Source organism: Ctenocephalides felis, unplaced genomic scaffold (assembly GCF_003426905.1).
Source record: "Ctenocephalides felis isolate EL2017-DRISC unplaced genomic scaffold, ASM342690v1 CF-g0.4_SCAFFOLD_03573, whole genome shotgun sequence".
Lineage (NCBI taxonomy): Eukaryota > Metazoa > Arthropoda > Insecta > Siphonaptera > Pulicidae > Ctenocephalides > Ctenocephalides felis.
The window spans coordinates 22,551,171-22,570,265 of NW_020539727.1; the positions used below are offsets into that span (position 1 = coordinate 22,551,171).

The following is a 19,095-nucleotide window of genomic DNA, read 5'->3' on the forward strand; positions in this document are numbered from 1 at the left end:
CAGTTTCAACAAGATGGCGCATACATGGCGCGAACTTTAGAAAACCTGAATAAAAATGTTAAAGTTTTTAATTAAACGTGTTTAATTTAAGGAAGTTTGTGTTGAAATTAATAAAACAAATAGATTTAATAATTAAGAATAATAATAATTACTTAATAGCTATTTATTTAATTTTTGTACAAAATGACTTGTGTTTTGACAGCTTACAACGTCATGAAGTTGCATGAAAGTGACAGTTTATATTTAAAAATGTTGAATTTAAATAATTTTGTTTTAAAATTAATAAAACAAACAATTATAATAATTAGAATATTAACTAATTGTATAAAAATTAAATTAAAATTGTTTAAGACAAATCATAAATTAATATTTTAATATTGTGACAGTTTTGACAGTTGTCAACAAAATGGCGCTAAAAACAAAAAGTTATATTGAAAAATGACAGTTTTTAATCAAATAAATAATTTGGCGTCAAATTTTTGATTAAATGAGTGATTTGAAGCTTAATTTTAATTTCTGTAGTACAAATGTTGTTAAAAATATAAAACTGGTATAATAAATTAGATTTATATGTTGAACGTCAACTATATAATCAAAACTTGTTTGGGTAAGTTTTTGTTAATTTAATACATTAAAATATACTTTTACACATTAATATTGATAAATAAAAACAGATTTTGCATCAATTTTATTCTTTGTTTTTATATTTGAATCACAATTTTTATATCAAGTTTAATCTGTTAAATCAAAACGTCTCTTATACACTTATTTTATTACCAAACACGTTTTTTATCATCAATATTATATAAATATGCTATAATTATTGTTTTATTATCTTTTAATTTGTTATATTTTACTTTTGAATTTTAATTTTTAAATTCCCCGCCGCTTTTTATAACCTGAAGTTCGTCATTTTACAATTTTGACATTTTAAGTAAACATAACCTTTGCAAGAGATTGCAAAAGAAATAATATTGAAACTAATATAATTAGTAGTTGTTAATAATTAATTATGTATAAATATAGGATATTAAGGGATTTTGGAAATGTATTGAAAGTGTTTCCGAAATCTCAAAGGACGTTTTGTGATAAAAAGGCTAAACCAGAATATAAAGGTAATAATTGATATATAATGTAGAATTTGTTTATTCCTCCATAATCAATCCGTAATAAATTATAATCCAAGCTTCTGTCATACTTATTCATAACATATACCTAATACTTAATATTTTATATAACTTTTGCTTGCAAAATATTTACATTGTACCTTTATTTCAACCACCCCTTTTCTAGAACTACTCGTAGAGAAAAAGAGCTCAATAACAACAATAGGCATCAACAGAGCCGAATCCAGAAATTGTGTAGATTCAGCAACAGCCCAAGAAATATGTCGAGCTGTTTTTGAATTTGAAAACGATGCTGAAGCTAAAGTTGCTGTACTTTACGGCACCGGAGGAAACTTTTGCTCTGGATACGATTTAAAAGAATTGTGCCATGAGAAAATTAGGCCTGAGTTACTTCTTAACCCTGAAGGAAGCATGGTAAAAGATAATAATGAAATACTCATATATATATATATATATATATATATATATATATATATATATATTTATTTATTTATTTATCTCAGGGGCCCACAAGGCGTCCAATTTCCAAACCCATGATTTGTGCTGTAAGCGGTTATGCAGTTGCCGGTGGCTTTGAATTAGCTCTAATGTGTGATTTAAGAGTTGTTGAAGACACTGCTGTTATGGGGGTCTATTGCAGGCGATACGGTAAATAATTATACCCATAATAAGGTTAAAACAATACAATTTGCTCTGTTTATTACAGGTGTACCATTAATCGATGGTGGTACTGTACGTCTGGCAGCAATGGTTGGAATCTCAAGAGCCCTAGATCTTGTCCTAACAGGCAGATCATTAAATGCAAAAGAAGCCTTTGAATGGGGAATTGCTAATAGGATAGTTGCTACAGGAACCGGTAAGGAAGATATATAAATATATATATATATATATATATATATATATTTATTTATTTATATCCAAAATAATTACATGAGTCTTTTTACTATTTATTATTTGTTTAGCTTTTGGTCAAGCCCTACAGCTAGCAGGTTGTCTCACAAAATTCCCTCAAGATTGCATGTTGGCTGATCGGGAAAGTGTTTATAATGCAACCTATAATGCAACTTCTTTAAGAAAAGCTTTGGATGCTGAAGTTGAAAATGCAAATTCTGATATTCTACGACAGGCTGAAGAAGGGGCCCAGAAATTCCTTGCCGGTAGTAATAGATAGATTACAAAATAATAGTATGTTGTAAAAATATGTTTATTAATTATCTTTTATCTCTAGGTCATGGTCGTCATGGTAAATTTTATGATATAACAGAAAAGCTTATTCCGGAATGGGAACAAGAAGAAATTAAAATAGAAAAACAGCTGGGAAAGGAATTGCAAAAGGAGCAGAAGAAATAAAAATTATGTGATCTGTTTATATTAATTGGCTAAGAAAATGTTAAAGAGACTGCTTATTATTTTGTATTATTAATATTTAATAATGTTAAGTATGTATGTATGCTTTTTTGTTAACTGAAAATAAAATATATATGAATTAACAAATTATGTACTTCTTGAAATTTGTCTGAAAATGTTGTAAACTAAGGAATGCAATACCGATGGAAAATTGCAATACCGGTATTTCGGTAGTTTTTCATTTTAAAACTGGAATAATGGTAAATTACCAGTATTTTTATTATCTTAAACAAACGTAAACAAAATTCAAAGTTACTAGTACAAATATAAAAAAAATGTATATACAACTACAACTATATTCAACTAAACAATAAAATAAAACAATAAGTTTATTTTTTTAAATAATAATTTAATAAAATGATATCCAATTTAATTAATTTTTTATCACTATCGAGTATATTGAGTACTTTTCATAAAAAACGAACTTATGAGTAAGAAAGGCCAAAAACTCATAAAAGATCATATCACATTATTATAATAAAGTGTATTGTCTGAATCCGATGTGTTAAATTAGCATAATCTCCAATATTTAAAAAAAAAATTTTTCTACACTAATGTAAGATCGAATACTTTTTCAAGATAAATAATAAGTTACTATAATTGTTGAATATTGTTATTTAAAATAATGTGATGCTTCTATAGAATTTTCAAACTTTTCAAAAAATAATATTTTATAATTGTAATAAGAAGAAGATTTATAATTGTTATAATTATTATGTATAAAGTTAGAAAAAAATAAAGATTACGCAGGGGTAATCTGTACGATATAAAATATTTTGGCGCAAATATCACTTAAAAAACCGTTACGTTTTTACAAAAGATGAAACAAACATAATTATCTATCAGTCCAATTCTATTTATTGTAACACGATATGAAGCCCTTTGGAAAGCAATAAATATTCATTTTAATGACGAGTTGAGATAATATTTGACATTTGTTTATCCTATAGAATCACTTGAAGATATAGCTGTTTATGCGATTATGGAATTTAAAGATAAATTTGTTCCGAGAAATTTAAACTTTAGGGTATTGTGTATCAAATAGCGCTTATGTAAAAATACCTAAAATACCGGTATTTTTGGAGTAAATACCGGTCAAAATACCGCCGAAAAATTTGGCGGTTCACCTGTAATTCGGTATACCGGTATACCAGTATTGCATTCCCTATGTAAACTGTATGAAAATGTTAAGAACTTTCTCGAAAATGTTGTAAACTGTATGAGCATGTTGTCAATAGATTCAATTGCAATTTTAAAGTATACCGAGTTGCTGTAGAACTATATGATGTTAGAAAATATTGTAGATTATTTAATTTTAAACAAATTTGCAAAATATTTCATTAAATTTAAACGTACGGTTTAAAATTTACAACAGATATAATAAATAAATGCATGAAAGGGTTGCACAATATATGAAGTGCAAGTGGATTGATACTATATGTTCAGAGGTAATTTTGAAGTATATCGAGTTGCTTTAGGGCATTATGATATTAGACAATATTGTAGATTATTTAACTTTTTCGCAAATGTTGTAAACTGTATGAAATGTTAAGAACTTTCTCGATAGCGTCATAAACTGTCTGAAAATGTTGTAAACTGTATGAGAATGTTGTAAACTATTTTAAAATGTTGTAAGCTGTATGAGAATGTTGTCGACTGTGTGAGATAGTTGTAGATTTGTGTGAGAATGTTGTGAACTGTATGAGAATGTTGTAAGCTGTATAAAAATGTTGTAAACTATCTGAAAATGTTGAGAACTTTCTCAAAATGTTGTAAGAGCTGTATAAGAATGTCATAAACTGTCTGAAAATATTGTAAGTAATCTAAAAATGTTGCAAATTATTTACAATTTTCATAATATGTTTTAAAGATTGTCTAAAAATGTTATCTAACATTGTCTTGATGATTGTCTAAAAGTGTCTTGACAAAATTTTCAAACAATTTACAAAATTTTCAGAGAATCTACAAAATTTATATACAATTTGCAATATTTTCAAACCAATTACAATTTGTGTGTGAAAAAAAAAATGGCAAAAAAATAAACTTTTTCTTGTGAAAATTCAGAGACAAATGGAAAGTAAGAAAATCAAAATTTTATTAACTTCCCGTAGGGTAGTTATAGTAATGGGCCGAAAATCGAAAATGAAAATTTTTGCATTTCTCGACGTTTTGAAAGTTTCTGAACATTTTGGCATAGCTCAGAAAAAATGGATGTGTGTGTGTGTGTATGTGTGTGCGGATACAAATTTTCGTCGACAATTTCGGGAACACGGATAAAGCGATTTGAATAATTCAAAAAACATTCGATTCGTATTGATAAGGAGACGTGCTGATTAATTTTTGGCACAGGCAGGTCTAGCCGTTCCGAAGATATGGGGCAAAAAGTGCCGAAAACGGTAACTCAGTTTTTAAGAGAACGGAGCGTCCGATTTGAATAATTCAAAAAACATTTCACTTGTATTAACAAGATGAAGAACTCATCAAATTTTCATGAGGCAGGTCTAGCGGTTTCTGAGATCTAGTGAAAAAAGTAAAAAAAATGCCCTTTGTCGGTCAAAAATGATCATTAGGCATATGCACATCACATTATCAGATATTTTATAGAGATTTTAACAATAAGTATAAATTTTGTTTACATTCCTATGGGTTCCGTACCAATGCTTATCCGTTAGACGGCGGCGCAGCGCTTGCGCGCTTCGATATTTCGTCTCTATGCAGTTAAAGCAGTACGATTGCTTTGAAAAAAAGTTCAAAATTTCCAAAATATTTTAAAATACACTTTTCTTCAAAAAGTCTTTTTTTTCAAAAAAAAAGTAAATTTTCGTCAAAAATTTATAGTTTCTCAAAAATCTAATTTTTCAGAGTAAATTTTTTTCAAAAATGTTAATATTTAAAAAAAAAAAAAATTGGTACGGGAAGTTCTAACAATTTGCCTGAAGGCACGATGCCATACGCCACTAGTTAACGATAAATTTTGTACTCTTAGTGTTATAAAAGCAAAAAAAATTTGAAAATCCCTATTCAAATTTGAAAATCCCGCCTAAACGACACTTTTCTCAATTTTTCGTACTTCACCCAAGTTCCAGCCAATGGGAAAGCAGTTATCTACCATGTGACATCACTACCCTAATGCGAACCAATGAAAAAGCAGTATTACGTCACGTGATACGTTTCTTTTTGGCTGCTGTGGTATGAATATAAAATTGTGTTCATTGTGAATTTTGTATTCATTAAGTGCGGACGTTTTGAGTGTTTTTATATCTATTTATATTCTTATATTTGTTTAGTAAAATCCTATTAATTGTTTAATATTTTAAAAATGAATTCCTATTGCGAAAAATTGCCTGAAGATGTTTGCGAAAGTTCAGTTGAAGATGATGGGTGCTTTTATAGAAATGAATCAAATCAGGTGAGTAATAGAATAGTTATTTAAATATAATTATATAATTATATATATATATATATATATATATATATATATAATTAAAGTAATCAAATAGTTATTAATAACAATAACTGGTTGTATGTAACTACTATAGATATAATCAACTTAATCAATAAGAATTGCGATATACAGGTATTTAAATAAAAAATAAGATATATTAATATATCTTATAAATTATTTTAATCTGTTTAACTTTTAATTTTATTTCATTCATTTCGTCTTCTACATATGTATTTTATTTTAATTTAATTTAATGTGTGGACGTAAACCATAATCAATACCAAAAAGTAAACAGATTATGGATGAAGTGCTCATAAAAAGTTTTCCTACTAGTGTTAAAATTATTTTAAAAAATTTAACTAGTGGTGCGTGGCATCGTGCCTTAAAGCAAATTGCTGGAACTTCCAGTACCGTAATGAAATATTCGAAAAATTTTAAACGTTTTTAAATATATTATTACAATTACTGTAACTTTCATTATTTTTGCTATCTTGTTATATCTTTCATTTCGAATTCAATTTCAAAAAAAAATAGTTGCCTAATTTACACAAAATTGAAAAAGTGCTCCCGTATAGTCACAGTCTAAACGCATTTGCAAATAATTCTGTGCGACATATTCACTTATACTGTGCTTAGCTTGGCGGCATTTTAACATTTTTCAATAGTTTTTCACAAAATTGGAAAAGTGCTCCAATACATAAACAGTCTAAACGCACTTGGGTAAACATTTGTACCAGAGTGGCGCTTAGACTGTGCTTAAACTGTGTAATTTTTTGAATTTCTAATACAGAATTACAAAAATATTTTATGGAAAATAAAAAAATATGTAATAATGTTTCATCCTCAAAAGCAATTGTTTTGTCAATACAAGCAGAAAATTTTTTTTAGATCATTCAAATCGGACGCATAGTTCACTCAAAAACTGCAATTTTTTGCACATTTAGCTCTGTATCTTCGAAATGGCGGGACCTGCCTTTGCCAAAAATTAATCACCTCTTCTCCCAATCATTACAAATTGAATGTTTTTTAGATCATTCAAATCCGATACTCCGTTCTCTCAAAAACTCGATTTGTATTTTCTGCACTCTTTGCTCCGTATCTCCGTAACGGCCGGACCTGCCTTTGCCAAAAACTAATCAGCACATTTCTCTATCAATAGGGATCGAATGTTTTTTAAACCATTCAAATCGGTTGATCCGTGTGCCCGTAAACGTGGACGAAAAAATGCGGACATACAAAACATACGCACATCCATTTTTTCTGAGGTATGCCAGTAAAATGTTCAGAAACCTTCAAAACGTCGAGAAATGCCAAAATTTTCATTTTCGATTTTCGACCCATTACTATAATAATAAAAGTAATATTGCTAATAATCAGTATCTAAAATTCAATTTTCTTTATCCATAAAGAACGACACTCAAGTTTCGCAAAATTATTCAGAAGATGAGACCGTCAATGAATTATTATCAACTTTAAAAGAACTACTAGAATCTTTTCAAGATGAAAAACTGAAGCAGGAAATCATAGACAACATTTACAATACTGTTTTAAATGCAAGGTTAGTTAACAATATACATATAGATCTCAAAAATTAAATACTTGTAACAACAATTGTACTTTTTTATATTATATGTGTAAATAATTCAGAAGCTATAAGAGATATAATAAATAAATGCACAAAAGAGTTATGAGTTCCTATGCAATTTTAGAGTATTACTCCAGTCAATGAAGCGTTTTGTAATAATAACATTCATATCATTTTGAATTTCTTAATTTTCTTTCGATTTCAAAATAATTTTTTCAAACAATTTTTCATAAATGGGTTGTTTTCAAGGGTCTAAAAACTTGATAATCAAGATAGACTTGACATCGAATCCGAACAAAAGAAAAATAACATGGCATAATATTTATTTTTGTGAATATTAACACCATATCTACAACTCCTCTACATTCAGTTACGAACAATTAAATACAACGTGTTTCCGATCACCTGCAAATAGGTTTGACGTCAAAGTAGACTTGACATTTGTTTTTTAAATTGATGCGCTCATTTGCAATCTTCAAGTCATTGGTCACCAATGTGGAAATGTGATAAATAATAAATATATTATAAAATATTTGTTTACAAAAATAAATATATTATGACATGTCATTCACAATATTACAAAAACACAATACAATTACAATTACAATATTTACAGGAGCGAATATCTCAAAATGTCAGTCCCAGAAGTTAACATCGAACCGCAAGAATTTTCAATTGAAGACAAGGATTTTGAAATAAAAGAAGAAGAGCCTGAACATAAAGAAACTTATCAGGAGAGATTTAGTAAATCCGATGTAATGATAGAGAATGAAGTCAATAAAAATAGTGGCATATGTAATGAATCATTTACAAGGCCGTATGATTTAGAACAGCATATGCCGGTGCATAGTCATAGTTGTATCTTTTGTTCAGATACTTTTTCAGATTCAAACACCTTAGAAATTCACCAGAAAATTCATGCAAATGAAAAGCCTTTTGAGTGCACAATTTGCAACAAAGTATTCACTGGGCAAATCGATTTTGATCAACACGTTTGTGATTGGGAAAAAACTTTAACGTTGAGTGAATCTGATGAAATCAGACAGGAGTTGTTTGAAGTACCTCATTATAAATGTAATGAAGGCACATGTAATGAATCATTTACAGAACAGCACATGCTGGAACATTGTCATAGTTGTACATTTTGTTCAGATACTTTTCCAGATTCAAGCGCCTTAGAAATTCATCAGAAAATACATGCAGATGTCAAGCCTTTTGTGGGCATAATTTGCAATAAAGCATTCCCTGGGCAATTCGATTTTGATCAACACGTTTGTGATGGAGAAAAAACTTTAACGTTGAGTGAATCTGATGAAATTAGACAGGAGTTAATTGAAGCACCTCATTTTAAATGTAATGAAGGCACATGTAATAAATCATTTACAGAACAGCACATGCTGAAACATTGTCATAGTTGTACCTTTTGTTCAGATACTTTTCCAGATTCAAGCGCCTTAGAAATACATCTGAAAATTCATGCAGATGTCAAGCCTTTTGTGTGCACAATTTGCAATAAAGTATTCACTAGACAATTGGATTTTGATCAACACGTTTGTGATTGGGAAAAAACTTTAACGTTGAGTGAATCTGATAATCAAACCCAAAGCTTGGATACTCATAGTGCAAAAGGTTCGCATAAATGCAAAGTATGCGATAGGTCATTATCAACAATTTGGACCTTGAAAAAACATATGCTTGTACACAGTGGCGTACGGCCGCATGCGTGTAAAATGTGCAATAAGTCATTCTCAACACATAACAACTTGAATATGCATATGCTTGTTCACAGTGGCGTACGGTCCTACAGTTGTAAAGTATGTAATAAGACTTTCACATATTTTGGTAGCTTGAAATCTCATATGAGCATGCACAACGGTGATCTGCCTTATAAGTGTAAAGTATGCGATAAACAATTCGCACATTCGCGTAATTTGAAAAGACATATGCCTGTTCACAGCGGCGAAAGACCCCACAGGTGTGACCTATGCGATAAGACATTTATACATTGGCGTAACTTGAAAACTCATAAGCTTTATATTCACTCTGGGCAGCGGCCTCATAAATGTAAAGTATGCGGTAAGTCATTCAAACAACCGAGTGATTTAAAATCACATATGGTCACACACAGCGATGAAAAGCCACATATTTGTGAAGTATGCAGTAAGTCATTCGCACGAAAGAGTAGCTTAAAAATGCATATGCTCATTCACATCGGGACTCGGCCTCACAAATGTAAAGTATGCAATAAGTCATTTACAGAAAGTGGTGGCTTAAAAAGGCATATGGTCATACACAGCGGTGAAAAGCTTTATAGATGTAAAGTATGCGATAAGTCATTCGTACAACGGGGTGGCTTAAAAAGGCATATGCTCGTACACACAGGTGAAAAGCTGTATAGGTGTAAAGTATGCGAAAAGTCATTCGTACAACCGAGTGATTTAAAATCACATATGCTCACACACAGCGATGAAAAACCACACATTTGTGATGTATGCAGTAAGTCATTCGCACGAAAGAGTGGCTTAAAAACGCATATGCTCATTCACATCGGGACTCGTCCTCACAAATGTAAAGTATGCGGTAAGTCATTCATACAATCGGCTGATTTGAAATCACATATGGTCATACACAGCGATGAAAAGCCACATATATGTGATGTATGCAGTAAGTCATTCGCACGAAAGAGTGGCTTGAAAACGCATATGCTCGTTCACACCGGTGAAAGGCTTCATAGATGTAAAGTATGCGATAAGTCATTCGTACAACGAGGTGGCCTAAAAACGCATATGCTTATACACACAGGTGAAAGACCTTATAGGTGTACAGTATGTGATAAGACATTTACACAAGTGGGAGTTTTGAAAACCCACATGCAAATTCACAGTAATGAACCGCGCCCAAAGTGTAAAATATGCGAAAAGTCCTTCTCAACAAAGCGCTACTTGAAAAGGCATATGCTTGTTCACAGTAGTGAACAGTTCCATACATGTGAAGTATGTAAAAAAACATTTACACAAAGAAGTAACCTGGATGAACATATGCTCATTCACAATGAGGAACCTCAAAAGTGTGAATTACGCGATTCGCATTAGAATTGTAATTACAAATATAAAGTATGACAAAAATTGGTTAAAATTAATTTATTAATAGTTAGCAGATAAATGATAAAACCCCAATAAATTTACTAGAACAAAACACTTTAATAAAAAAAAATACTGTGAACAAATATATATATATATATATATATATATATATATATATATATATTATGAGCAAAAATGTAAATGAAAGAACGTATCTTCCTTATGTCTGTAAAGCACAAAAATTATTAAAAATTGTAAACAAGAAATTATTAAGGATAGATGCCATATACACCTCATTCTTTCATATGCTCATTCACAATGAGGAACCTCAAAAGTGTGAATTACGCGATTCACATTAGAATTGTAATTACAAATATAAAGTATGACAAAAATTTGTTATAATTAATTTATTATTTATATTTAATTTATGTCTTAATTTTCAATTTTCGAGTAGAATAAAATAAGATATAATGTTACAAATGAGTTTAGTATCTCTTTCAACAATTGCATTTGCAGACCATCAGACTTTTCAGAATTCAGACAAACTTTAAGAATATTTTAGGATTAATTGAAATATTTTCAGGCTATTTTCAGAACTATAAAGAACATGTCAAGACTATCTACAAAATATATTTTCAGTGATAAAATATTTTATTTGTCTGGAATATTTGTAGACTGTTTGGAATATTTGTAGAATGTCTGGGAATATTTATAATTTGTCTGGAACATTTGTAGACTATCTAGAATTTTCATTCCATAAATTTATCAAATAGGATTACCTATTTTCATACAGAATTCCAGATAGTAAACAGCGAGAACACAATAAATAATAGAACAGTGAACACAAGAAAAAATAGAATTAAAGAATAAACTGATATAATATAACATAACGCGAAAATAGCGAAAAAAGCTACACGTAACCTATCTTTTTTACATTTCTTTTAAACAGCTGCACAAAACCGTCCATTTTGTATGGTAAATGTATGAAACCTTGTTACATAACTGCCACGTAACGAAGAAAACCGAAATATCTACGTTGAAAAGAAGATTACAACTATACGTAGCATGTACGTTTTATTAACGTAACCATTAAACTTCGTAACGATTAATCATAACCATTAAACTTCGTCTGTGCTACGTAGTATAAACTTTGGAAAATGGAAAACGAAAAATCAGGTAAAAAATAAATGAGAATTTGTTTGTAAAAGTACTTGAATGAGTAAACATTTTTTCAATATAAAAAATGTTTAGATATAAATGCAAATAAATACGTGTATAAATGTATAATAAAATTTATATATATTTTAATATATGTAATATGTACGTTTTATTAAGGTAACTACTTCGTAACGACGTTTCGGCTGTGCTACGTAGTTACGACTTTGAAAAATGGATAACGAAAAATCAGGTAAGAAAATAAATGGTAATTTGAATTTTGTAAAAATACTTGGAAGAGTAAACATTTTTTCAATATAGAAAATGTTTAGATATAAATGTAATTAAATAAGTATGAATGTATTATAAAATTTCTATATATTTTAATATATATATATATATATATATATATATATATTACATTCATACAAGATCTTTACATTTTAACATTACTACCAGATCTCTTCTCCTTGCTTCCAGCACTCGATAACCTCCTATTATTGGATGAACCAGATTTGACACTTCCCGAGGAGGATTTTTTGGTTCCCGTTGATGACAAAGATTTGCTACCCCTTTTGCTGGTACTCGATCTGCTCCCTTTACTACCCGAAAGGTTGGTGACACCTGATAAATTTAGACCAGAGTCGCAGACGCAGGCGTTTTCTTTGATTTTTGATGAAAGTTCGTTGTATATTTCGTGGTTTCGAGGAAGCAGCAGGTGGTAGGATACACAGTCTGCATCTCCTGGGTAAAGGTAATATATATAAATATTAGAAATATAGTAATAGATAATATTTTAAGGTGCTTACTTTGTATGTGAACAACAAAGAAAGTCTCTCGATCTTCCATCAAAGTTGAAGCATTTGTGAACATTGAAGTTTCGTTGAGATTTTTTAAAACTCCGGTCTCCGGACATAAATCGAATTCATCTAAAATAAATAAAGCTTATTGAAGTAAAACTTCTTTAGGCGCGACATGGGTTAGCAGTATAATTCGTGAGTTAATAAAAATGTCAGGATCGGAAAAATATTTTATCCCGTCCCCCATAAATAATTGTAGTGCTCGCAAATGATCGCAAATAAATAGCTAAGGCTATGTATGTTTTGTGTGTGATCGATTTTGGCTTCAAAGTGACTTAGAAATATCAAATGATGCTCAAAAACAAATTCTTAATAATGTTTTTTGAATATTGATTCAAATAGTCAGATTGGATGTCAAACTTGTCGAAAGATATTAAATTCAGGTAAAATTCCCACTTTGTGTAAATTTAACGGGTTTGTATTTCCACCTATACCAAATTATCTACCTAAACTAGATACTGTATCTGAGAGGTTAATTTCACCTATACATAGATCAAGCTATGTGCAGGGCTTAATAAGTAAAACAAATATAAAAGTATGGCTTCAATTTGTTAGGCAAGACGGATATTACAGCTGTTCAAGGAATGAGATTATATCGTCAGCGAAAAAGTAAAAAAAATACAAACTGTAAATGAATGTATGTTAATTTTAATTACATGAAGTTCTTCAAACACAATTGTTACAGGATGAGTTAATTTGCAAAAACAATATTTGTTTAGGCGTTGTTTAACATAATCCACTGTGTGAATGAATATTATAGAATTTATTAATCAGCAATTACTTTAAAACGATCATGTCATATTTCAAGTACTACTTTGATTACAATATTGCTTGTAAATATTATACATATTTTTAATGCTATTACAAATATATAATTTATAATTTATCATTATATAAATGTGTATAATGATTGACGACACTAATGAATGTGTGCATCACGAGTGTTACATTATTACTAATAAACATTATTCAAAATTTTTATATGATGTATTTATTTTTACTCAACTTAAATTTGCTACTTTATACAGTAGCAAATAAGTTTTACTTCAATCGCGTATGATCCTTACGCGCACTCTTTTTTTATTCAATTATAATTTATGTAGATGTTTATTTAATATTTACCGTATTTTTGTAGGCCTACATTTGTTCGAATGTACTCCAAGAAGACACCGAGTGGACATTCTGGATTGACCAGGATTGATTTTTCTATTTCTGGATTGGATAAATCTGAAAAAAGGTAATTATATATATATATATATATATATATTATTTACATACCTGAGAATATTACAGTTATAAACATTTATTTAACTTGACATTTGACACTCCACTATTTTGTTTTATTTCGTATTTTTATAAAAATGCATTCGTAATGTTTTAAACAAAATTCTTACTTATTATTAAAATCTCTATGAAATTTCTGATAATTTGATGTGCATAAGTCTAACGATCATTTTGGCATTTTTTACTTTTTTTTATTAAATCTCCGAAATCGCTGAATCTGCCTTTGCAAAAATTTTATCAGTCCTCATTTGTCAATAGAAGTAAAATGATTTTTGAATCATTTAAATCGGACGCTCCGTTCCCTTAAAAACTGAAATACCGCTTTTAGAATTTTTTTTGCTCTTTACTTCCAAAACGATTAGACTTGCCTTTCCCGAAAACTAATCAGCACATCTCTCTATCAATAGGAATCGAATGCTTCTTTAATTCGTCGACGAAAATCTGTGTCCATACTTACGTACATACTACATACAAATACACACACACATACATACATTTTTTCTAAGGTATGCCAAAATGTTCAGAATCCTCTGAAACGTGAAGACATGCAAAAATTTTCATTATCGATTTTTGAACAATTAGAGTAACTTTTTCAACATTTAATTTAACTAGTGGGACGCATGGCATCGTGCCTTAAGGCAAATTGCTGGAACTTCCCGTACCAAAAATTATTTTTTTTAAAAAGATTAACATTTTTGAAAAAAAAAATTACTCTGAAAAAAATAGATTTTTGAGAAACTATGAATTTTTGACAAGAACTTACTTGTTTTGAAAAAAAAAAGACTTTTTGAAGAAAAATTTATTTTGAAATATTTTGGAAATTCTGAACTTTTTTTTCAAAGCAATCGTACTGCATTAACTGCATAGAGACACAATATCGAAGCGCGTATGCGCTGCGTCGCCGTCTAACGGTTAAACACTAGTACGGAACCCATAGGAATGTAAACAAAATTTATATTTATTGTTAAAATATCTGATAATTTGATGTGCATATGTCTAATGATCATTTTTGACCGCCAAATGGCTTTTTTTTTTACTTTTTTCACTAGATCTCCGAAACCGCTAGACCTGCCTTAATTAACTTAACAATCTAAAAATTGTTAATACAAGTAAAATGTTTTTTGAATTATTCAAATCCGACGCTCTGTTCTCTTATAAACTGAGTTACCTTTTTTGGCACTTTTTGCCACGTACCTTCGAAACGGCTGGACCTGCCTTCGCCAAAAACTAATCAGCACGTCTGCTTATCAATACGAATGGAATATTTTTTTTAATTATTCAAATCGTTTCATTCGTGTTCCCAAAATCGTCGACGAAAATTTGTATCCGAACACACACACACACATACACGCACACGCACACACACACATACATACACATACACACACACATACATCCATTTTTTCTAAGGTATACCAAAATGTTCAGAAGATTTTGGAACGTAAAGATATATAAAAATTTTCATTTTCGATTTTTTGCGATTACTATAACTTGCAAAAAAAATCGCACAAATGAAATATAAAAGTGTATTCGAATTGTTTTTTAAAATAATGATTAAACCTGTGTGGATATAAAACATATTTGCAATAAAACAATCATTGATAATATTGTTTGTTTATATTTTAAAAATATAAAAAATAATTTATATTGTACAACTACTAACATTAATAATAATAATAATAAAATATTGTATAACATAACATTAATAAATAATTTTTCACAAATTTTCACTTCTTAATAAATACTCTGAGTGTCATAAATTTAATGTTGTGTAAATTCTTATATTTATACAGTAGAAGTCTTTTGGTTCGGAATGCACGATAGTCCGACATTTTTTCAAAATTTTGTTTTTTTTTTCAAAAATGTGCCTTTATAGCAAATAAAAACGCTCGAAAGCTATTAAACGTTTTCGGTAAAATCATTCGGAAGGACTCACTATTAATCGGTAATCATTGTGTCTAAGTTCATGAACAAAGTATGTTCTACGAAATACGTAGGCAAGAAGGATTCGGCCTTTTTTGTGAAAATTAAAAATGTTTTTGTTAAAACTTTAAAAATATTTTACTTATATACATCTTATATATGAAAATGAATAAAATTGGTAAAAGTTGGCCAATTCTTTTCTTAAAATGTTCGTTGAAGTCCAAGGATGGTTAATACGGCGAGGAAAAATCTAAAAATTGTCGGGAAAACCCTAAAAACAGCCCTTTTCTTTTTCACACACAAACGTTTTCGAACTAACACAGAATTAATTTGAGCTTTATTGCTATTATATCTTCGTAAGACACTTAGAAGTCAATATGAAAAATACTGATAAAACACCATCGTCTATTATGTATTAAAAACAGAATTTGACTTAATCGCTTTATGCTTAGATAAAATAATAGGTAATAATATACGTTTGGAGCAAGTTTTAGAACGAAATAATAGTCTGAAACTGTTCTGAAATTGTGTGACTGTTTAAATAAAATAACACAAGAAATTTGTAAGTACAGCTCAGAAGAAGTGTGAGTTTAAAAAAATTCTGTAAAAATCTGTAGAAAGTAAAAATTCTGAGAGCTTAGATAGTTCCATAATTTGATTAGATGAATCATCTGATGAGCTTAGTACTCTGGATCAGAATGATTTAGACAAATATGATGAAAGAAACTTGGTAGGATTGTTTTCAAGGGCTAAATGGTCTTCCGAAGTTGCAGAAACACCAAACACTCATCTAAATCATCTAAATCAGTCTCTGCCATTGAAATTAGGGCAAATAATGTACCATTATTGGAAAGGAAAACTTGCCAAAAAAACGGCCAAAAAGTGCATCAAATTATGATCGTGAATATAAGCTGTTTTGTTTGTATTTGCTGTAGTTTAATTATTAACCGGTTATAAAACAATTTATAATTCGGTTAATAATATTCGGTGAATTTATACAAAATTAAATTATCTAAAATATTGTCTAATATCATAAAGCCATACAGCAACTCGGTATACCCAAAAAACGATATACAAAGAGTAAAATATTTTTTCCACATTATCCAGGAAACTTGTATCGAATTTTTTGTATAAAAAATGACATTAAAGTCCAAAATACTATTCTAAAATCTTATCCAAATTTTCTTTACATTGCCCATAATTTAAATAATCAAATATAATTTTCTATCAGAATGCAAGTCACTTAATTTGCTTCTGTAACTTTTTTTGCCTCAAAGACTAGACGACAGGGTCGAATTATCAATTTTGGGCATCGCACTTCGTTAAGGACCGATTTATTCTAGTTTTTTTGTCTTCAGAAATTATTTGAAAAAAAAAATTAAAAGTACAATTGTTGATAAGCTTAATAGGCGAAGGAATAAAGCTCTTTTCACACTAGAAGTATAAAACTTCTATTACCAGAATAATGATTTTCGAGAAGCTCTTCAGGACGCACCGTTTGTACTACAAGCTTGTAAACTTAATATGTTATTTTTTAATAATGTAAAAAATACAAAATTGCCAAAACTTTATGTCTAATATGAGATAATAATAATTTAATGATCAAAGAACACATTTGTTTGAAGATTCATGTGTTCAAAGTAAAATGTACTTTTTATAAAAACTTAGTAATATTTTAAAATTTTGTGAGAAAACTTCTAAATTTTACTATTTTGTACTAAAATATACATATTAAGAAGGAACATACTAAAATTGCATATGTGTACGTCCTGAAGAGCTCGCTAAATAAATTATTTCTTAAAAAACTTATGTGATCAAAGTGAAATGTATAACAATGCACATTTTATGGTTAGTTGAAAATATTTTAAAATTTTGTGAGAAAACTCACAAATTTTACTATTTTTTACTAAAGTATACATATTAAGAAGGAACATATTAAAATTTCATATGTGTAAGTCCTGAAGAGTTCGCTAAATAAATTATTTCTTAAAAGACTTATGTGATCAAAGTGAAATGTATAACAATGCACTTTTTATGGTTAGTTAAAAATATTTTAAAATTTTGTAAGAAACCTTACAAATTTTACTATTTTGTACTAAAATATACATATTAAGAAGTAACATACTAAAATTGCATATGTGTACGTCCTGAAGAGCTCGCTAAATAAATTATTTCTTAAAAGACTTATGTGATCAAAGTGAAATGTATAACAATGCACTTTTTATGGTTAGTTAAAAATATTTTAAAATTTTGTAAGAAACCTTACAAATTTTACTATTTTGTACTAAAATATACATATTAAGAAGTAACATACTAAAATTGCATATGTGTACGTCCTGAAGAGCTCGCTAAATAAATTATTTCTTAAAAGACTTATGTGATCAAAGTGAAATGTATAACAATGCACTTTTTATGGTTAGTTAAAAATATTATAAAATTTTGTGAGAAAACTTACTAAATTTACTATTTTTTACTGAAGTATACATATTAAGAAGGAACATACTAAAATTTCATCTGTGTACGTCCTGAAGAGCTCGCGAAATAAATTATTTCTTAAAAAACTTATGTGATCAAAGTATAACAAGGTACTTTTTATGGTTAGTTAAAAATATTATAAAATTTTGTGAGAAAACTCACAAATTTTACTATTTTTTACTAAAGTATACATATTAAGAAGTAACATACTAAAATTTCTTCCGCGTACGTCCTGAAGAGCTCGCTAAATAAATTATTTCTTAAAAAACTTATGTGATCAAAGTATAACAAGGTACTTTTTATGGTTAGTTAAAAATATTTGAAAATTTTGTGAGAAAACTTCTAAATTTTACTATTTTTTACTAAAGTATACATATTAAGAAGGAACATACTAAAATTTCTTCCGCATACGTCCTGAAAAACTCGTTAAATAAATTATTTCTCAGCAGACTTATGTGTTCAAAGTGAAATGTATAACAATGCACTTTTTATGGTTAGTTAAAAATATTTTAAAATTTCGTGAGAAAACTTACTAAATTTACTTTATTTTGTTAAAGTATACATATTAAGAAGTAACATACTAAATTTGCATTCGATTTATTTTAGTTTTTTTGTCTTCAGAAATTATTTAAAAAAAAAAAAAAATTAAAGGTACAACTGTTGAAAATCAAGGTGATAAGCTTAATAGTCGAAGGAATAAAGCTCTTTTCATACTAAAAGTATAAAACTTCTATTATTAGAATGATTTTCG

The 19,095-nt window shown here is 28.8% G+C and overlaps 3 protein-coding genes across 3 annotated transcripts; 2 read left to right on the top strand and 1 right to left on the bottom strand.

Annotated features, from left to right (window-relative positions):
- Positions 1-1,012: 1,012 nt before the first annotated feature.
- On the top strand, positions 1,013-2,503 carry LOC113389782 (mevalonyl-coenzyme A hydratase sidH-like). Its single transcript, XM_026626789.1, has 6 exons — positions 1,013-1,115; positions 1,294-1,541; positions 1,631-1,775; positions 1,834-1,983; positions 2,090-2,284; positions 2,356-2,503. Exons 1-6 carry the CDS (start codon positions 1,013-1,015, stop codon positions 2,475-2,477), a joined length of 963 nt encoding a protein of 320 aa, XP_026482574.1. The 3' UTR covers positions 2,478-2,503.
- A 3,350-nt stretch (positions 2,504-5,853) lies between these two features.
- Positions 5,854-10,656, top strand: LOC113389783 (zinc finger protein 271-like). The gene is made up of 3 exons (XM_026626790.1): positions 5,854-5,943; positions 7,389-7,537; positions 8,181-10,656. The coding sequence occupies exons 1-3, from the start codon at positions 5,854-5,856 to the stop codon at positions 10,654-10,656; spliced, it is 2,715 nt and encodes a 904-aa protein (XP_026482575.1).
- A 1,582-nt stretch (positions 10,657-12,238) lies between these two features.
- On the bottom strand, positions 12,239-13,965 carry LOC113389784 (uncharacterized protein CXorf65 homolog). Its single transcript, XM_026626792.1, has 4 exons — positions 13,941-13,965; positions 13,785-13,889; positions 12,612-12,731; positions 12,239-12,546 (listed from the first exon to the last, which is right to left on the bottom strand). Exons 1-4 carry the CDS (start codon positions 13,963-13,965, stop codon positions 12,239-12,241), a joined length of 558 nt encoding a protein of 185 aa, XP_026482577.1.
- Positions 13,966-19,095: the final 5,130 nt, after the last annotated feature.

Coding starts and splice junctions, on each gene's coding strand:
- LOC113389782 (XM_026626789.1), top strand. CDS start 1,013: ATGTATAAATATAGGATATTAAGGGATTTTGGAAATGTATTGAAAGTG. Junction 1,776..1,833: donor GGTCTATTGCAGGCGATACG/GTAAATAATTAT, acceptor TGTTTATTACAG/GTGTACCATTAATCGATGGT. Junction 1,984..2,089: donor GATAGTTGCTACAGGAACCG/GTAAGGAAGATA, acceptor TTATTTGTTTAG/CTTTTGGTCAAGCCCTACAG.
- LOC113389783 (XM_026626790.1), top strand. CDS start 5,854: ATGAATTCCTATTGCGAAAAATTGCCTGAAGATGTTTGCGAAAGTTCA. Junction 5,944..7,388: donor ATAGAAATGAATCAAATCAG/GTGAGTAATAGA, acceptor TTATCCATAAAG/AACGACACTCAAGTTTCGCA. Junction 7,538..8,180: donor AATACTGTTTTAAATGCAAG/GTTAGTTAACAA, acceptor CAATATTTACAG/GAGCGAATATCTCAAAATGT.
- LOC113389784 (XM_026626792.1), bottom strand. CDS start 13,965: ATGTTTATAACTGTAATATTCTCAG. Junction 13,890..13,940: donor TATAACTGTAATATTCTCAG/GTATGTAAATAA, acceptor ACCTTTTTTCAG/ATTTATCCAATCCAGAAATA. Junction 12,732..13,784: donor TGTAGGCCTACAAAAATACG/GTAAATATTAAA, acceptor TATTTATTTTAG/ATGAATTCGATTTATGTCCG.